The sequence below is a fragment of the Bidens hawaiensis genome, unplaced genomic scaffold, assembly GCF_021521415.1.
Source record: "Bidens hawaiensis isolate Kalapana, Puna unplaced genomic scaffold, B.hawaiensis_p1.1 tig00016045_1, whole genome shotgun sequence".
NCBI classification, from domain to species: domain Eukaryota; kingdom Viridiplantae; phylum Streptophyta; class Magnoliopsida; order Asterales; family Asteraceae; genus Bidens; species Bidens hawaiensis.
Genome location: NW_027492457.1, coordinates 432,017 through 449,498, shown reverse-complemented (window position 1 = coordinate 449,498; position 17,482 = coordinate 432,017). Strand labels below are relative to the sequence as shown.

The 17,482-nt window shown below is 33.2% G+C and overlaps 2 protein-coding genes across 2 annotated transcripts; both read left to right on the top strand.

The window, feature by feature from the left end:
• The first annotated feature begins 1,342 nt into the window (after nucleotides 1-1,342).
• Nucleotides 1,343-7,424, top strand: LOC143550546 (vacuolar protein-sorting-associated protein 33 homolog). Its single transcript, XM_077041172.1, has 22 exons — nucleotides 1,343-1,424; nucleotides 1,536-1,575; nucleotides 1,651-1,731; nucleotides 1,798-1,992; nucleotides 2,064-2,174; nucleotides 2,661-2,726; nucleotides 2,808-2,915; nucleotides 3,001-3,045; nucleotides 3,149-3,205; nucleotides 3,813-3,910; nucleotides 4,484-4,535; nucleotides 4,667-4,723; nucleotides 5,330-5,392; nucleotides 5,468-5,574; nucleotides 5,667-5,789; nucleotides 5,873-5,954; nucleotides 6,042-6,112; nucleotides 6,393-6,473; nucleotides 6,558-6,615; nucleotides 6,699-6,757; nucleotides 6,848-6,941; nucleotides 7,049-7,424. The coding sequence occupies exons 1-22, from the start codon at nucleotides 1,372-1,374 to the stop codon at nucleotides 7,136-7,138; spliced, it is 1,791 nt and encodes a 596-aa protein (XP_076897287.1). The 5' UTR covers nucleotides 1,343-1,371; the 3' UTR covers nucleotides 7,139-7,424.
• Nucleotides 7,425-16,397: 8,973 nt separating this feature from the next.
• Nucleotides 16,398-17,195, top strand: LOC143550537 (F-box/kelch-repeat protein At3g06240-like). The gene has a single exon (XM_077041164.1). The coding sequence runs from the start codon at nucleotides 16,398-16,400 to the stop codon at nucleotides 17,193-17,195; it is 798 nt and encodes a 265-aa protein (XP_076897279.1).
• The last annotated feature ends 287 nt before the right edge of the window (nucleotides 17,196-17,482 follow it).

The window sequence follows — 17,482 nt, the reverse complement described above, 5'->3', positions numbered from 1 at the left end:
TGGCCAAACTCTCTTGCTATTGTTACTGTTATTAGATTCAATCGAATCCCGTGTATATTGAGTCCGTTTATGTCAGTGAGATGAGGCAGCTGGCGGCGATTGGGCGGAGGGTGGTGGTCCAGTGGCGGAAGAGGAGGAAGTGGGCGGAGGAGTAGATGGTTAAGAAGATGGAGAAGAAGAGTGGGAGGTATGGTGATGAAATTGGGATGGTGGGATCCATTGGTGAAACCCTAGATTGTTAATTGATGAATCCAAAGTGTGTGTGTTAATAGATACAGAAACAGAAGTAGTGAAAATGAAGAAGAAGAAGAAGAAGTTGCGGGGTAGGAAAAAAGACAAAAATGCCCTCACATGCGCCTCACGTGAGGGCATTTAACTGAGTTTTTCTAACCCAGTTAGCGTAAAGGACATAACGTGTAGAAAAAAAAAGTTTAAAGTACACCGCCTGCAAGGAAAATTAGAAAAGGACACGAACCGTAATTTGGCTTTTTTTAAAGAACAAAATTTGTAATTCTGGCGGATATTATCTATAATTAAGGAACAATTTTAAAATAAAGAAAATAAACGGGTAATGAGTATCATCAAACCCAGATATCTTTTAAATCGGATTATAACACATCATTTATTTGTGAAACCATTTTATCATCAAATCTCAAGTATACGTATCTTCATAGAACCCATCTAACCATTTTCTCTCCCGTATAATATTTACTTTATAACTTCATATCTTTATAATTTATTTGTAAAATATAAAATAAAATAAAATTAGACACAAGGAAAAGGTCCAGTTAAGTTTTTATCTATCTGTTTGTTTTTTCACCTTGGTCTTTTTTTCTTTCCTTCCCGTTAACAAAATCCTCCACCGGACCTCCGATCCCCGTCGATCTTGCACGCCACGTTCAACCGCTAATCACAATCAAATTCAGGTTATTATATATAACCTTTACACTCTCACCTACCTGCTTATTGTTAGGCCTCGTAATTTAAAACCACCTGATTGATTAATTGATTTCTAGGGTTTACTTTTTCTTTTTTACTATTGATTCCGTTAACCTATTCATTCTCTTTGTTAACAACACATTTTATTTATTACACCAATTGCTTCTTCAGTGTTTGCAAGTTCATGAATGAATGTATGCATCATCTCCTCAGATTTATTGGATCCCCAAAATTATGCCACCACTAAAGTTTCCAATACCTTTGATTACCTTATGATTGTTAATTATGCTGAATTTGCAGTCAGTCCAGTTGTCATAATTGCAGTTTAATAGTTATTATTGAAATTACAAGTTCAATTCTGTATAGTATTTATTTATTGATTGATTGATTATATGTGATCACACAGACAGGAGAGACTCATAGATTCAAATAATGGCTCAAATTCCCAATTTACAGAACGGACCTATCAATTTCACTTCAATAAGGTTACTTTTATTATTATTATTATTATTTTACAACAATTCATCTACTTAATTTTCCGTGTGAATATGTATTTCTTTGCATCACTTTTTGATTTTGTTTGGTTTGAATCACAGAGATCAGTCTCAAAAGGAGCTCTTAGCAATCCTAAAAAACGTAAGCTTCAATCATTACTATGCAATAAAACTGAATGAAAGTTTGTTTAATTTTAATTTTGGTAAATATTGACAGATTCGAGGGAAGAAGTGTTTGGTCATAGATCCAAAACTAGGTGGTACACTATCATTGATCGTGCAGACTTCACTTCTCAAGGCAAGCCAAAGTCAACTCATTTATGTTATTTTCTCTGTGCTAATTACAATGTTTATACACAAACAGGAACATGGGGCTGAACTGCATCATCTTAATTCAGATCCAATCGAGACCAACTGCACAAAAGTTGTCTACCTTGTACAAACACAGCTTCATTTAATGAAGTTTATTTCGTCCCATATTCATAATGACACATCAAAAGGGCTTCAAAGAGAGTATTTTGTTTATTTTGTTCCTCGTCGCGCGGTTGCGTGTGAAAAAGTAAGTTATTTATTTTAGCACCTGAAAATACAAACTTTATTAGGTATTTATGAATTTTATCTTCTTTGCAGCTTCTTGAAGAGGAAAAGGTTCATAATTTACTAACTATTGGGGAGTTTCCGTTGTATTCTGTACCACTGGATGAAGATATATTATCATTTGAACTCGATTTATCTTCTAAAGTATGTATCTTTACATTATTAAGTTTTTTGGTGACCATAAATGAACTGCACAGGGCGTGTTTATGCGTGTTCGTTTAACTTTAGCGAACACACGATCGGAAATGAACAATCAAACTAGACAAAACTGTAGTGGGCCTAACAAATTTAAATGAATATATAACCGGCAGCAAACAAACTTAAAACAAACCTAAACTAACGATCATAAACGAATTTAAATGTGTGAACCTAAACAAACATAAATGAACGAATGTTCGCGGACATAAATGAAGGAATGGGAAATGTGTTCATATTCGTTTATTTAACTAAATGAACAAAAACTTTTGTTTATGTTCATTTATTTATAAAATACACGAACGTAGTGAACTTCCACCGAACGATTCACTGAACGTTCTGTTTGTTTACAGTTCTAGGGAATATTGTTATTAAATTTTTAGTTTTGTGGCTCCATATTTGTTAATTTTGTGTTGATTATTTTTATTTAAACAGGAATGCCTTACGGATGGTGATACAACATCTCTTTGGCATATTGCTAAAGCCATTCACAAGCTTGAGGTTTAGCTTATAATATTTATATTTACTTATTTTTCTTTTTATATAAATATTTTGTAGTTTTTTAGATTATGTATTTTGCAGTTTTCTTTCGGTCTGATACCAAATGTTAGGGCAAAAGGGAAAGCATCTGTACGTGTTGCTGACATGCTTAACCGCATGCAAGCTGAAGAACCCGTTAATTCAACTGAAGTAATTCTGCATTATACACAATAATATTTTAATTCTTTTTATATATTTGTAGTAATAATGTATTGATGTTATATTTTTTATTTAGATGGGTGTCCCAGATATAAACACACTGATCATTCTGGATAGAGAGGTACTTCATCTGATTTCTGGGATTAGGGTTAAGAAGTTACAACTAATTAATTGTATTTATATCTATATTTGTTTAAAGTTGTGTTATTGTTGTTGAATTGCAGTTGGATATGGTTACTCCAATGTGTACTCAATTGACATATGAAGGGCTTGTGGATGAGGTAAATACAGTATAATATTACAATACTAATATTAAAAGCTTTTTGTATCTTAAATGCTGATGGTTAAAGTTTGAGTTAATTACTTGGGTGGTCCCTGTGGTTTACCCAAATTGCAAGTTTGGTCCTTAAGTTTGAGGAATTACATGTATGCTCCCCATTGTCTCTAAAATGTCGCACAGATGGTCCTTGGAATGGATGGCCACTTGTTTTTCCAGTTAAGTGCATGTGAAATGGCAATATTGTCATTTTACATGCACTTAACTGGACAAACTAACGCCTGTCTATTACAACTTTACAAGGACCATCTATGTTACGTTTTAGAAACAATGGGGAGCATACATGTAATTTCTCAAACTTAAGGACCAAACATCGCAGGGACCATCCGAGTAATTAACTTTTAAACTTTTTACATGTTTATTTTATTAATTTTTTTAATTTTGGTTTGATACTTTATTATTTCCGCATGTAACCAGAGCTAAAGGTAAAAAAGGACCTTTTGTAATTTTAACAAGTCAAAGGATCTAATCTACAATAAAAAAATTCTAGGGACTTGCAAGAAAAAAACACATTATTTTTTTGTCTTAAAAGACATTTATTAATTGTGCAGCTTTTACATATCAATAATGGTGCCGTGGAAGTAGATGCGTCAATCATGGGTGATAACCAACAAGACGGGAAAAAAATGAAGGTTCCTCTTAATTCAACGTATGTGTTCTTTATGTTTGTTTATTGTTAAGTAGGCTTGTGAACGAACTGAGCGGACATGAACAGGGCATGTGCGGGTTCGTTGAACTTTTACCGAACAAACGATTGGACATGAACCATTAAAAGAACGATGTTTTCTTGTTTGTGTTCGTTCGTTAAGAAAATGCATGTGTTCGGGTTTGTTTATGTCCGTTTGTTGACAATATAAGCAAACGGTTCACAAAATAAACGAACATAACTGAACATAGATGCTGTGTCTAAACAGTTATTAAATTAGACTAGGTTGTATTGGTCTACAATATTTAATATTAACAAATGAACTTAAACCAACAAACATAAAATAATTCAAATGAACAAAAGTTTACGAACATTAATGAGCGCGTGTATTCATGTTTGTTTGTCTAGCTAAATGAGTAATTTTTTTTTTGTTCATGCTTGTATGTTTACAAAATAAAACGAATGTAAACAAACTTCCTGCCAATTGGTTCACTGAACTTCCGGTTCGTTTACAGGTCTATTATTATGAACTTATTGTACATATTTGTTTAATCTTTTAAGTTGATTTTATTTCAGTGACAAACTGTTCAGAGAAACCCGAGATCTTAACTTTGAAGTTGTTGTCCAGGTTGATCTATAATAACCAATTCTATACGTCTTTGAATACTATTCAAAAACCTTTTTTTTATATTTTTATATAAACATGTTTATAAACTTTTAGAGATCATCTCTTAGTTGCCATTTGCAGTATGTTTGCAGGTTCTTCGACAAAAAGCAACTTCCATGAAACAGGACTACACGGAGATGACAACGACCGTAAGTCGGTTCTTTTAAACAAATGATATAGATGTCTACTGTCTAGGCTTGCAAATGAAATAAACACGAACGTAGCTTGTTTGTTTAACTTTAACCGAACAAACGATCGGACTTGAACAGTTAAAGGAACGGGGGTTTGCTGTTCGTGTTCGTTTATGAACATTTGTTAACAGTATAATGAACAGATCACGAACGTAAACAAACAAGCATAAACTAACGAACATAACTGAGATAAACCAATTAAAGTTAAATGCGAACAAGAATGTGTTGGGACTTGGGCCTAAAAGGTTATTAAAACTAGACTAATTGACTAATTGTAGTCGGCCTAAAAGTTTATATGAATATATTAACAAACAGACTTAAACAAACAAACATAAACTAACGAACATAAATGAACGTAAACCAACTAACATAAATGAACGAACGTGACTCATGTTCAGTTATTTGACTAAATGGCCACAATCTTTTGTTCACCTTCATATGTTTATTAGATACTTGTACATAAACCAACTTCTCGTCGAATTATTCACGAACGCTTAGTTCGTTTACAGGTTTAAAAGTGTCATCTATGATCTAACTTATGCAACTAATGATATGTGATTTCAGAATCAAACCGTCTCTGAGTTGAAGGATTTTGTCAAAAAGCTCAACTCACTGCCAGAAATGACTGTATGTGACTTCTTTGATCTATTGCTGACTTTTTAGTTATTTATTTATCTTTTAAGTTTATTCAAATTTTTTTAGAGGCACATAAATCTTGCTCAACATCTATCCACACTTACTTCCAAACCTTCGTTTCTTGGGCGACTTGACATGGAACACACTATTATAGAGGCTGAAAGCTATGATATGTAAGCTTTACATTTTATATCTTTTTCCGGTAATATAGAATAACATTTTTTTTATTTTTTTATTTTGAGGTTTTATCATATTTTGTTTACAGATGCTTTGAGCACATTGAAGAAATGATTCATAAGCAGGAGCCACTCGTTAGTGTCCTACGGCTTCTTATCTTACTTTCAGTTACCAACGCTGGCTTACAAAAAAGGCACTTTGACTATTTAAGGTCAAACTAACAAAATTATATGTACTATTTTTCATTTTCAATATATCAATACATAATTAATTTTTTTTTACTTCTTGATTTAGGAGAGAGATTCTTCACAGCTATGGTTTTGAACACATATCCACTCTTAATAATTTGGAAAAAGCCGGGTTGGTCAAGAAACAGGTTCTTATATTTTTTATTTTCTGCCATTTTTATAACCTCTTATTTGTTGAAAATTTGAATAAAGTTCACAATTTTAATTACGTGCAGGAAGGAAAAAGCAATTGGTTGACTATCAAGCGCGCTCTTCAACTCGTGGTTGAGGATACTGATACAACCAAGTAATATATTTATATGAATGTGGTATAATATCATATTTATCTAACAAAAAATCATAATATCAAATATATCCATTATTAAAATTTCGAAATTTATACCTTCTCTTAAAATATGCATTAGTCTATGAGAGTTTAACAATGTAACAAGAATTAGAAGGGCATAATGATCTTATTAGTATTTTGAACGGGCACATTTGATATTATATTTAATTTTTTGATCGGGTAATATGATATTATGAAATAGTTTTCTATGCATATTTTAATTTTAATTTTTTTATGGCAGTCCGAAAGACGTGTCATATGTTTTTTCTGGATATGCGCCTTTGAGTATCCGTTTAATTCAACACGCAATTCGATCCGGATGGTGAGCTAACTTTTATTTATTTATTTTTCTTTTTTATTCATTAAACATTGAAATATTATCAACTTGTAAAACATTGTCTTTCAGGCGCCCCCTTGAAGAAATATTGAAGCTGTTACCGGGAACTCACACAGAATCAAAAAGGGTTAGTAAGTATTTAGCATATTCTTGATATTACTTTAAAATATATATTTTTATGTTTTAATATATTATTAGTGTTTGTTACAGAGCGTATTTGCAAACAGTCCATCATTCGATATACTACCAGGGGGTGCACAAATGGACAAGTACATTTTCTGTAACACGTCATGTTTAGTTATTACATATGCCAATGAGATTAATTAGTTTTAATTTATTCACAATTTTATTTATTTCAGAGCTCAAGATGGGAGGCGTTCTCTCGTTCTAGTTGTTTTTGTGGGCGGGGTAACATTTGCAGAGATATCCGCCCTCCGCTTTCTCAGTTCTCAGGTACTTTATAATGTCCGCTTTTTTTATGAACTGGCCAATTTGGGTCAAACGGGTTGACAGTTATTTTTATTCAAAGATTTAATGTTACGGTTTGTTGTTACTTGCAGGAAGGGATGGCATATGATATTATCATAGGGACAACAAAGATTATAAATGGTAATACGTTGATCGAAGCCTTCATGGACAACTTGGGTTGACTCGGGCCTGCATCTTCTACTTGTACTAGGAGCATTCAGGTTTGTAATTCGCATGAAGTGGGATTATTGGATCATGACCGTTGATTCGTATTACCGTTATTTTTGCATTTGGTTTTATTTATTTTCTGCTCTCTTTTTGTTATTTGTTTATACCTTTTGATTTTGATTTTTGAGCTTATTTGTCTTTTGCTTTATATGTTTGTAATTTCACTGTTATGTCACTGTGTGATGATTTTCTGCCACTGGTTCGGTTACTGTAAATTCTGCCGGCAAATTATTCATTTAAGTGCCCGTGTTTGTTTTTTCAGTTAAATTAATAAATGAACGGACGAGCCGTGTTCATGTTCTTTTGGTTTGTTACAGATACATTGATATGTAACTGTAATTTCATTATTAGCAGCCAATAAGAACTGGGCCGGAAACCTCTCTTGCAGTGCTCCATACTAACTACAATCTGATCCGTGCTCCATTCCCTATCGCTCCTTTAATGTACCTATTATCTTCTCTCTTGTTTCGAGTGATCATAGTTTCGAGTGATCCATGCTCAATACCCGAAAAAAGTTCCGCAAAACAGTCAAAACCTGATCATACTTAGAACCGGTTCCTACCCAACCTGGTTCTTGATTTTTGTTGACCAAACCTGGAACCAGTTCCTGAAACTACCCTATTTGCCCACCTCAAACCCGAACTTGCATTATATGCATGCGTGTGTGTTATAACATACTTACGGTTTATAGCTAGGCTTTAATAGACGTGCACAAAAAAACCGGTTCCGGAACCTAACTGGTGGAACCGAACCGGAACCGGTTCCAGTTCCAACCCGGTTGGAACAATACCCGGTTTGGGTATTTTTGTACCCGAAAATCGTACCCGGTTCTCCTATTTGTATGTCAGTACCAGTTCCAACCCGGTTCCTACCCGGTTCTTAATTGGAACCGGTTCGGTTCGTACCCGGAAAAACCGGTTCCGACGGGTTTTTTTTGATGGGTCAAACAAAAGTCAAACTAGCCGTTGGAACCGGTTCCAACGGTAATATAGCCGTTGGAACCGGTTTTTTAGACACCAATTAGCCGTTGGAACCGGTTCCAACGGTAATATAGCCGTTGGAACCGGTTTTTGATGCCCAAACCTATATATAACTTGTTTCCATTAAAAACTAACTATTACAAACCTATATATAACTTGTTTCCTATATTTAAAAACTAACTATTACAAACATTATTAAAACATAAACGATACTAAACATAACTAAAACATAAAAAACAAAGTCCGTCGTTTTAATTCGGGAATACTTATTTTTGGGTTGTAGAGCCGGACGACTCTCCCACTTCCGTTTTTTTAGCTTCCAATCTTCTTTTCTCTCGACAATACTTATTCGTATGTTTTCGTAATGTCGAGTTGGACCCTGCTTTAAGAAACTTCGAGCAATATTTGCAACGTGCCAACTCATGTGAGTCGGTCATGAGACACAAATCGTAATGAACCCAAACATCGGGGCATCTTGTTGTTTCGATCACCATAACAACGTCATCATTGGTTGCCATTTGTTGTCAGTTTAAGGTTAACTGTGGTTTGGAGTGTGTTTTATAGTTTTGGAAGTGGTTTAACAAGTAAACAAACAAACCTTGCTATTTATAGTAAGAAAATAACCTATTTATAGTTAAAAAACCGGTTCCAACGGTCAAAAACGGCTATATAGCCGTTGGAACCGGTTCCTAACGGCTCTAATATTTAAATTTAAAAAAAAACCGGTGGAACCGGTTTTTACGTAAAAACCGGTTCCGGTTCATACCCTACCCGGTTCTTAAAAGTTCGCATATCTGGGCATCAGTTCGGGTCGGGAACCGAACCGGTTCTTGATTGGAACCGGTGCCATTTTACAACCCGGTGTGAAAAAACCGGTTTGGAACCGGTTCGGGTTTTCCATTTGAACCCGATTTGTGCACCTCTAGGCTTTAAAAATAACATGACATGCTAGGTTTTTTTGGGTTAAAAAAAGAACTACACTAAAAGCCTAAATCAATTCATCATTCAGTTTTCTTTAATGTTTAACCTAACTGCTAACTCGCTAATCTTAGTTTACAGTTTGATGATTTAGTTATATATGCTCCATTCGGTTTATTTTAATTCGACCCTGATTTGAATAAACTTATTTATTGTCAGACAAATTCGAATATAGTTTTAAACTTTTCAAATTTGAATAACCCAATTTTTCGTAAATTATTTTAATAATAAGAGAATACAGAAGAAATTAATGTTCTAAAAAATGATAAATAGTTACAACTAGTTATAATGAGTATAATATCTTTAAACCATGTTTTATGTTTTTTTCATATTAGTGAGGTGGTTAAAAGTTTCTCGTGGTGTCCTTTAGCTGATTTTGATAAAAGATATCTTTGTGCAGTAAACGAAAACGAGTTAAAAGATATCTTTGGGCGACTTGACATGGAACACATTATTTTAGAGGCTGAAACAAGGCTGACAAACCAGGTCTTACCGTGTTAAACATGTTACAGATGACGCGATTAACACATATATCTAACATAAATACGACTCATTTAATTACTTTATATCTCATGCTATAACACAATTTTAAATTTCATATACCAGTGAGGAGAAGTGATGAAGCGTAGCTTACTAATTTTAATTATTTAAAATATCGCATACTGTAATTTCACTGTTATGTCATTGTGTGATGAGTTTCTGCCACTGGTTCGGTTACTGTAATTAGGCCGACAAATAATTCATTTAGGTGTTTGTGTTTGTTCATCTTTTCAGTTAAATTTTAAGACATGAACATAGCGAGCCGTGCTCATGCCCTTTTGGTCTGCTTAGAGATATTAGAAAAGCCTTATAGTTGCATTTGACTGGGCAGGGATAACATTGAGACTGGTATATCAACACTGTTGAAGTTAATTCCCGAACCGAGTTATGGGTCAGGAAGGTGGGGCCGGTTCGAGCTAATTGACCGATCTCATTAATTAATTAATTATTATAATTAGAGATAATTATCTATTTTATTTATTAGATAGAGATGGAATTTTATTTAATAGATAAATAGGAGTTTGTGTTTTACTTTAATTGTAATCGAGCCTCTATATAAACCCAAAGAATTCATGTAAGGGTTATTGGAGAAGTGATCAAGTTTTAAGTTATTTTCTTAATTAATAAAACTGGTGAGTTGTGCCAAAGTATTTTCCGAGTTTAGTTCGTGTTGAATTCGATCTGGGCCATTAAACACCATTTAATAATCAAAGTGGTTTTATAAACTTTGCCAATATTTAGAATTTTTACTTTTAATAATCATTTATGCAACAAACGCTTTTATTTGGTGAGTCTATAGAGGCTGAGAGGTTTCATCGGCCAATGCCAAATCACCCAATTGATTGTTTTTTTGTTTTTTGTTTTTATTTTTTTTTTCGAGTTGCCTCCCCACAAAACTTTCTAATTTTTTCGAGATCATCAATGATTTTAACCAGAGCCTTATTATAAATAAAGAAGTAATATAAAGAAAGGCTGCTAACTGCTGAACCGACTTTAATAGGGGCAAACACCCACCAATCGATAATGTTTTAGCCTTCCATATAGATAACCGAACTTCAAACGCTTTAACCACCAGATTCCAATTTGAGATCAGAATATGTTTGAAGTTGAGCCAAACCTATTTTTAATCTTATTTTTCAGGCTAAATGTCACTCCTCAAAAGTAAAAAAAATATATATTTTTTACTATTTTCTTTAAAAAAAGGAAAATGAAAAAAGGTAATCTTACTAATATACTAGGTTAGATCCCGTGTTACACACAGACATAAAATACATAAAACTTCATATATATATATATGTGTGTGTGTGCGCGCGCGCACGCGCGTGTGTGTTATATACGTTTTAATGAATTATAAATGTAATATAATGTATTATTATTATTATTATAAGGTATCACATTGTTATTTTAATTAAAACAACCCAACATAAAAGACAAATAAAGAAAAATAACAATTTAAAACATAATTCTAAGTTATATCACATATTTATAACTTATATCATGAAACAAAAAAGACAAATTAATTAAAACATCATCATCTACTTAAGTCACATGTTGTAAACTATGAAGCGTAAACATGTAGATGTTGTAACATAAGTTGTGTGTTACAAAAACTATTTTTATTGAAATAATTAAACATTTAAGTACACAACATAAAAAATGTTAAAAATATGAATATAACAATGAGATATAATTATAATTTTTATTAAACTACGCGTTTAATAAAGCAAAAATATAATCCAAAACTCGTGACTTAAACCACCATTTCAATTCAAACATCTATACACCCAGTCCAAACGTTCATAAATAATTTCCTAAATCCATAAAAAAGTAAATAAATAAATAACAAAGTCTCAAAGTTTAAAAAAATAAAAATGAAAACAATTCATTGTCTTTATTACTCCATAAATGATAATTATAACAATTTATTTTGAAACTTTCTTACTTAGGAGTTAATATTTAAATTAATGTTCAAATTAACATGTGAAAATTATATAAATGAAAAATTGATGAGTTGGAAGTTTATGTGGACATGTTAGTTGAATGACAAGTGAAAACCTTGTATTCATCTAGGTTGTTCACATAGGATGCCACAAAATCAATTGTCTTTTATATTTTATCCATCTCATTAATATTTAAATTAAATTCTAAATTCACAAAATATTATTGAAATCAAATCAATTTTTAACTTGAGACTTTATATCATTATTTAATTATCTTCTTATATTTGAAAACACCTAAATGTAACTTATAAATGATTCTAGTATATATATATGTGTGTGTGTGTTGAAATCTCGAATTAGTCTATATTCTATAATAAGGTATCATTTTTATATATAATTACAAAAATAACTAAATTGTTATACTTTTAACAATTAAATTAACATACTTGCAAACAAATAATGGTTGCTAAAATAAAAATACGTTTTGCCTTAAGTCCTTAACTTATGCATATTACTCATAAATTGAAACCGTTGACTCTTATTTTTACTTAATTTATGCTTATTACTTATTAGTCTTAAAATCAAATTATGTTTCAAGTAATTTCTATGTTTACCAAGTTTAACAAAAATAAACCGCTAATTACATCACTATATAAGATTACACGATTAGACACATTCTTCATCAATTCCATCATTTCTATCGATGTCAGAAGCTACTATGTGTAAGTACGTAAGTTCTTCAGCCAATCTTTCAAGTATTTAATGATTAGTTATTCAATATGAAATACCATTAATTGTTATAGTAATCGTTTCATCATTTTAACGGGTAAATGGAGAATCAAAAACATCAAAGTGCTTAATGAAATGAACATACTTTGAATCACACCAAGTTGAAGAAATTTGAAAATTAGTGGTTAATCACCATTTAGTGAAAAATAAAGACAATACTTTGTTTTTTTGTTGTGTTTTTGAATTTGAGAGTTTCTTTTTTGTTTTTCTAGGTTGATGCCATATGTACACATTGTATTGCTTTAATATATTACTAAGATTAAATAAAAAATGATATTTTTTACCGTTGTTTGTTTTCATTTATAGCTTTTATAAGTTTGTTAATAATCTTTTGATAGAAAAACAACTTTTGGTTCAATATTGTCACAACTTAGTGTAACGCTAATCTTTTAACCCCTAATATTAAAAGTCTAAATAAATGGTTATTATGACTTTAAAATTGTAATCCCTAAACTTTAAACGTTTAATAAATGGAAATTATTTAGTAGTTAAATGGTTATTATGAGTTTAAACTCCTAACCACAAGTTTACATGTTTAATATTTTGATAACTTTTTTTAATTTCCTTTAATGTTTTTTGTTAAATAATGTTTGGAAATTATTTATATAAATTTGAAATTATATAGTGTTAGGGCAGGTTTGGTTCATGTATTTTATGAGAATTGGAAACGGAATTGATAAACATTCCATCTACAATTGTGTTTGATTGGTAAGTGAAGGTACTTAAATGAGAAATCTTTCCTTCAATTAAATGAATTCACTTTCCTTCCAATATGTGATGGAATTATAAACATTCCACTAGAATATGATATGAATGTTTTTATTTCTAAAATAAATCAAACATAAAGGTTTGGTTTGCAACTTAAAATTAATACTATATAAATAATTAAACATATCAAAAACTTATAAATATAAACTATTATATAAAATAACTGAATTTACGTATTACATATAATTTTTTTGTTACTTTATTATATTTTATACCGTGTATAACACGGGCTCTAACCTAGTAATAATTAAAATAACACACTCCAAGGCAATCCCTCACTCAGTCACATGTGGCTTAGTAGTAGGAGACATGGGTTCTTCGGTGAAGACCAAAGCTAGGCCTTGCGTTGAATCCTGAGCCCACTTGGGTTTTCGTCCCACCATGTGTTACGCACTACTTACACCCGAGAGTTCTGCTCTTTTGGTGGCACAATGACTGTCAAGTGGCAGCTGATGGTATGGTTTTCCGGAGAATGCCAAAACGAAACTCTGAAGCTAGCGTGAGCCCGTTTAAGACAACATAGTCTGAGTGTTTGACCAGTGTTGGGCAACGATGCTTTCTAAAATTGGAAAGTGCGATGACCTAACACACAAGAAAGCCACCGTTAAAAAAAACTCCGCAAGTCCAAACTTTACCAAGTTAGCTAGTGGCCCTAGGGCTGTAAACAAACCGAACGAATGCGAATAAGACCTTGTTCATGTTCGTTCGTTAAGGAAATAATGTGTTCACAAACGGTTCACGAACACTTACCGAACGAGATTTTATGTTTGTGCTCGTTTATTAAGGAAATGAATGTGTTCACGAACGGTTAATGAACACAAATAAAATCGGCAGAACCTAGAGATTGAGGCCGATGTATTTATCAACGTGAATAATGAAAGCCTGTAACGAATCAGACGAACATAAACAAGTGCATGTTCGTGTTCGTTTATTTAACTTTAAACAAAAATGGACACTAATCGAACCAATATCTATTTTTATATCCATTTCTTTAAAGAATGAGCATTTGTGCTCGTTTATGTTCGTTTGTTTAAAATCAAAACGAGCATAATTAAACAAAGAAAAATGAATATAAACGAACACAAATTAACAAAATATAAAACCTTTAAATAAATAACTTATCCAGATAATATTTAAGTATTTTCAGTTAACACATAAACGAACATAAATATACATACATAAACGGACATAAATGAACGAACGGAACATGTTTTCGTGTCCGCTTGTTTAATTAAACAAATGTAAATTTTTTGTTCTATGTATAAACGAACTTCTCGTGAAACGATTGACGAACCAAACATTTCGTCGGTTTAGTGCCCAAAATAAGAGTCCTGTTGAGTGTTGGCATATCATACCAGTATTATTCATCCGAACTTCAATTCTCAAAATTTGAAACCCTAAAATCAAATGTCGGATCACATTCCGTCGGAAATCATAAAGCTCACAATTCGTCACTCATCACCTACTTAATAATAACAACACTCAACCGCTGCATCATCTGCTCATAAGGTACAAAAGTGCTTCTGACATAATAAAATACGTTTCAAACGTTCCACAACACAAGTCCTATCACACTGTTCCTCCCACTGCCACCGCTAAATTAATGCTCACGGATTAGTCTGTTTGCTTACGACTACCCACTAAACTCATTGTTCTCTGGAATCCTTCCATGAGGAAATCAGTCGCTATCGTACGCTTATTGTTGGTTTTGGAGTCTGGCCTGACATTAAGATTGTCGCCATTATGAGTGACTTTACGGCCGAGTTTTTTATGTTAAGCATTGGGATTTGGAGGAGTATTCCCATGAATCTGTTTAGTACGACTACATTTACGTATAATCAGGTGGTTATAGATGGGGTTATTCATTGGCTTGCTTGTGACTCGTAAAAGGATTATTAAATTTGATTTGGCAACTGAGGAGTTTGGAGAAGTAGCTCTTCCAGAGGGTTTTGTAGGCTTTGGACGTGTTGACATATCGAGATTCAAGGACTCTCTTGCTGTGATTGACTATCGTGAAGATGATGCGGGGAAACTAGTTTGTGACGTATGGGTGATGCTGATGAAAAATGGTGTTCAGGAATCCTTGTTTACAAAACTGTTCACTATTATGAATGAGCCATTTTGTTATAGAGTAATTGGATTTAGGAAGAATGGCCAACCGATAGTAGTATTAAGCGATGATTCTATGGAAAAAGAACTTCAAGTTTATGAACCCAGCTCGGAACACGTGAGCGGCCTTGGGATTTATAGTCCGTTCTTTAACATGGTCAACTACACAGAATCTCTGCTGCTGCTTAATCAACCTGGTTCTATCATTCAGTGACCACGATAACGATGATGATAGCCACTCTCCGTTCAATCTTATTACGTGTTTTGTTTTTGTTTTAGAAAGACGTAAGTTTTGTTATGCAATGCATACAGACAATCTTGAGTAATTATATTTACCTTCAAGTGTCACTAAGATGCTAGCTTCTATATCGAGAATATATCTTCTAAACATGGTAGGTGACTTTGCAGTTTGCATTTATGATTGCAAGCATCTGCCTCTGTCTGTTTCAATTTTAAACTTTTGCATCTTTGATTGCAAATATTTGTTTGAAGTTTAAAGGTGATGTATGTTCTGTTGATGACTAGAAAGCAATGAAGACCTTAGAAGAACTTATAACAGCCTCTATTAAAATGATGATCTGGTGTCTTAGGGCGGTGGGGGTGGAAGTGGGTAAAGGCTTCCGGGTATCCCGGGTTCATGGGAACACCGCCTGCACCCCCACAATTAAGCCTGCCATGTACTTTTTTCCGGGTGGTAGAACCCATCAGCCACAAAAAAAAAATATAGCCGTTCAACGGCTATATTTCTAACGGTATTTCTAACGGCTATATTTCCATTAAATACCCATTTTTATTTCATACTTTGCCAAAAAAAAAAAAAAGAAGAAATATAAGAGTCTGACCACATTCCTTTCGAAATCCAAGCTGAAATCATCAAGTGTCTTCTTCCTGTCAAATCTGTGCTTCGGTTCAGATCCGTTTCTAAAAAATGGAAGTCGTTGATTGATAGCTCTGAATTCATCGCTCATCACACCGTCAACAACAGTCACCCGCATCATCTGCTGATAAGGTACCCACTCGATTCTGACATAAAATATGTTTCAGTTGTTGGCGATCATTCTTTTCCCCAAAACAAGTTTTATCCTGTTCCTCCCATTTCCGACGCTAAAATGCTCGGTTCCTCTCACGGATTGGTGTGTTTGTTCGGTTCTGCTCCCGAACTACCGAATATACTATTTTCTGTTTGGAATCCGTCCATTAGGAAATGTGTTCGTATAGTGTCGCCGGTTGATACGTATATTGCTGGTTTTGGAGTTTGTCCCAACTCTAGTGACCCTAAGATTGTCGCTTTCAAGCATGACTTGAAGGCGGAGGTTTTTACATTAAGCACTAGGGCGTGGAGAAGTGTTCTGTTGAATATGGTTAGTAGATCAGTTGCATTTTCGGATAATCCGGTAGTTATAGATGGGGCTATTCATTGGCGTGGTTACTATATGAATCTGAATGTGGACTTTAATGAAAGCAATCAAAGCATTATTAAATTTGATTTGACAAGTGAAGAGTTTGGAGAAGCAGCTCTTCCAGATTGTTTAATAGGCGACGACGTTAGTAGTTGGGAGATATCTAGGTTCAAGGAGTCTCTTGCTGTGATGGTCCATCATGAAGATGATGCGGGGAAAATAGTTTGTGACGTATGGGTGATGTTGAAAAATGGTGTTTCGAAATCCTCGTTTACAAAACTGTTCACTGTTAAGAATAACTCGTTTTGTTATATTGTAATTGGATTTAGGAAGAATGGCCAACCGATAGTTAATCTACGCGATGGCTCTCTGGAAAATGAACTTCAAGTTTATGAACCTAGCTCCGAGCAAATGAATGGTATTGGGATTTATAGTTCGTTATGCGACATGGTCAACTATACAGAATCTCTACTTCTGCTTAATCACTCGGATTCTATCATTCAGTGACAACGATAACGATGATGATAGTCACTCTCCATTCAATCTTTATTACCTGTTTTGTTTCTGTTTTCGAAAGAAATAACTTTTGCTATGCAATGCATACAAACAATCTTTGAGTCCTTGTATTTTTCTGCAAGTATAGTGCTAAATATCGAAAATATATCTTCTAAACATGTAGCCGACTTTGTATTTTTTATTGCAAGTAGTCGGTGTGGATTTCAATCTTAACATTTGAATCTTTGATTGCAAGTATTTGTTTGAATTATAAAGAAGATGTATGTTCTGTTGATGAC

Coding starts and splice junctions, on each gene's coding strand:
- LOC143550546 (XM_077041172.1), top strand. CDS start 1,372: ATGGCTCAAATTCCCAATTTACAGAACGGACCTATCAATTTCACTTCA. Junction 2,175..2,660: donor AACTCGATTTATCTTCTAAA/GTATGTATCTTT, acceptor TTATTTAAACAG/GAATGCCTTACGGATGGTGA. Junction 5,575..5,666: donor GAGGCTGAAAGCTATGATAT/GTAAGCTTTACA, acceptor TTTTGTTTACAG/ATGCTTTGAGCACATTGAAG.
- LOC143550537 (XM_077041164.1), top strand. CDS start 16,398: ATGCTCGGTTCCTCTCACGGATTGGTGTGTTTGTTCGGTTCTGCTCCC.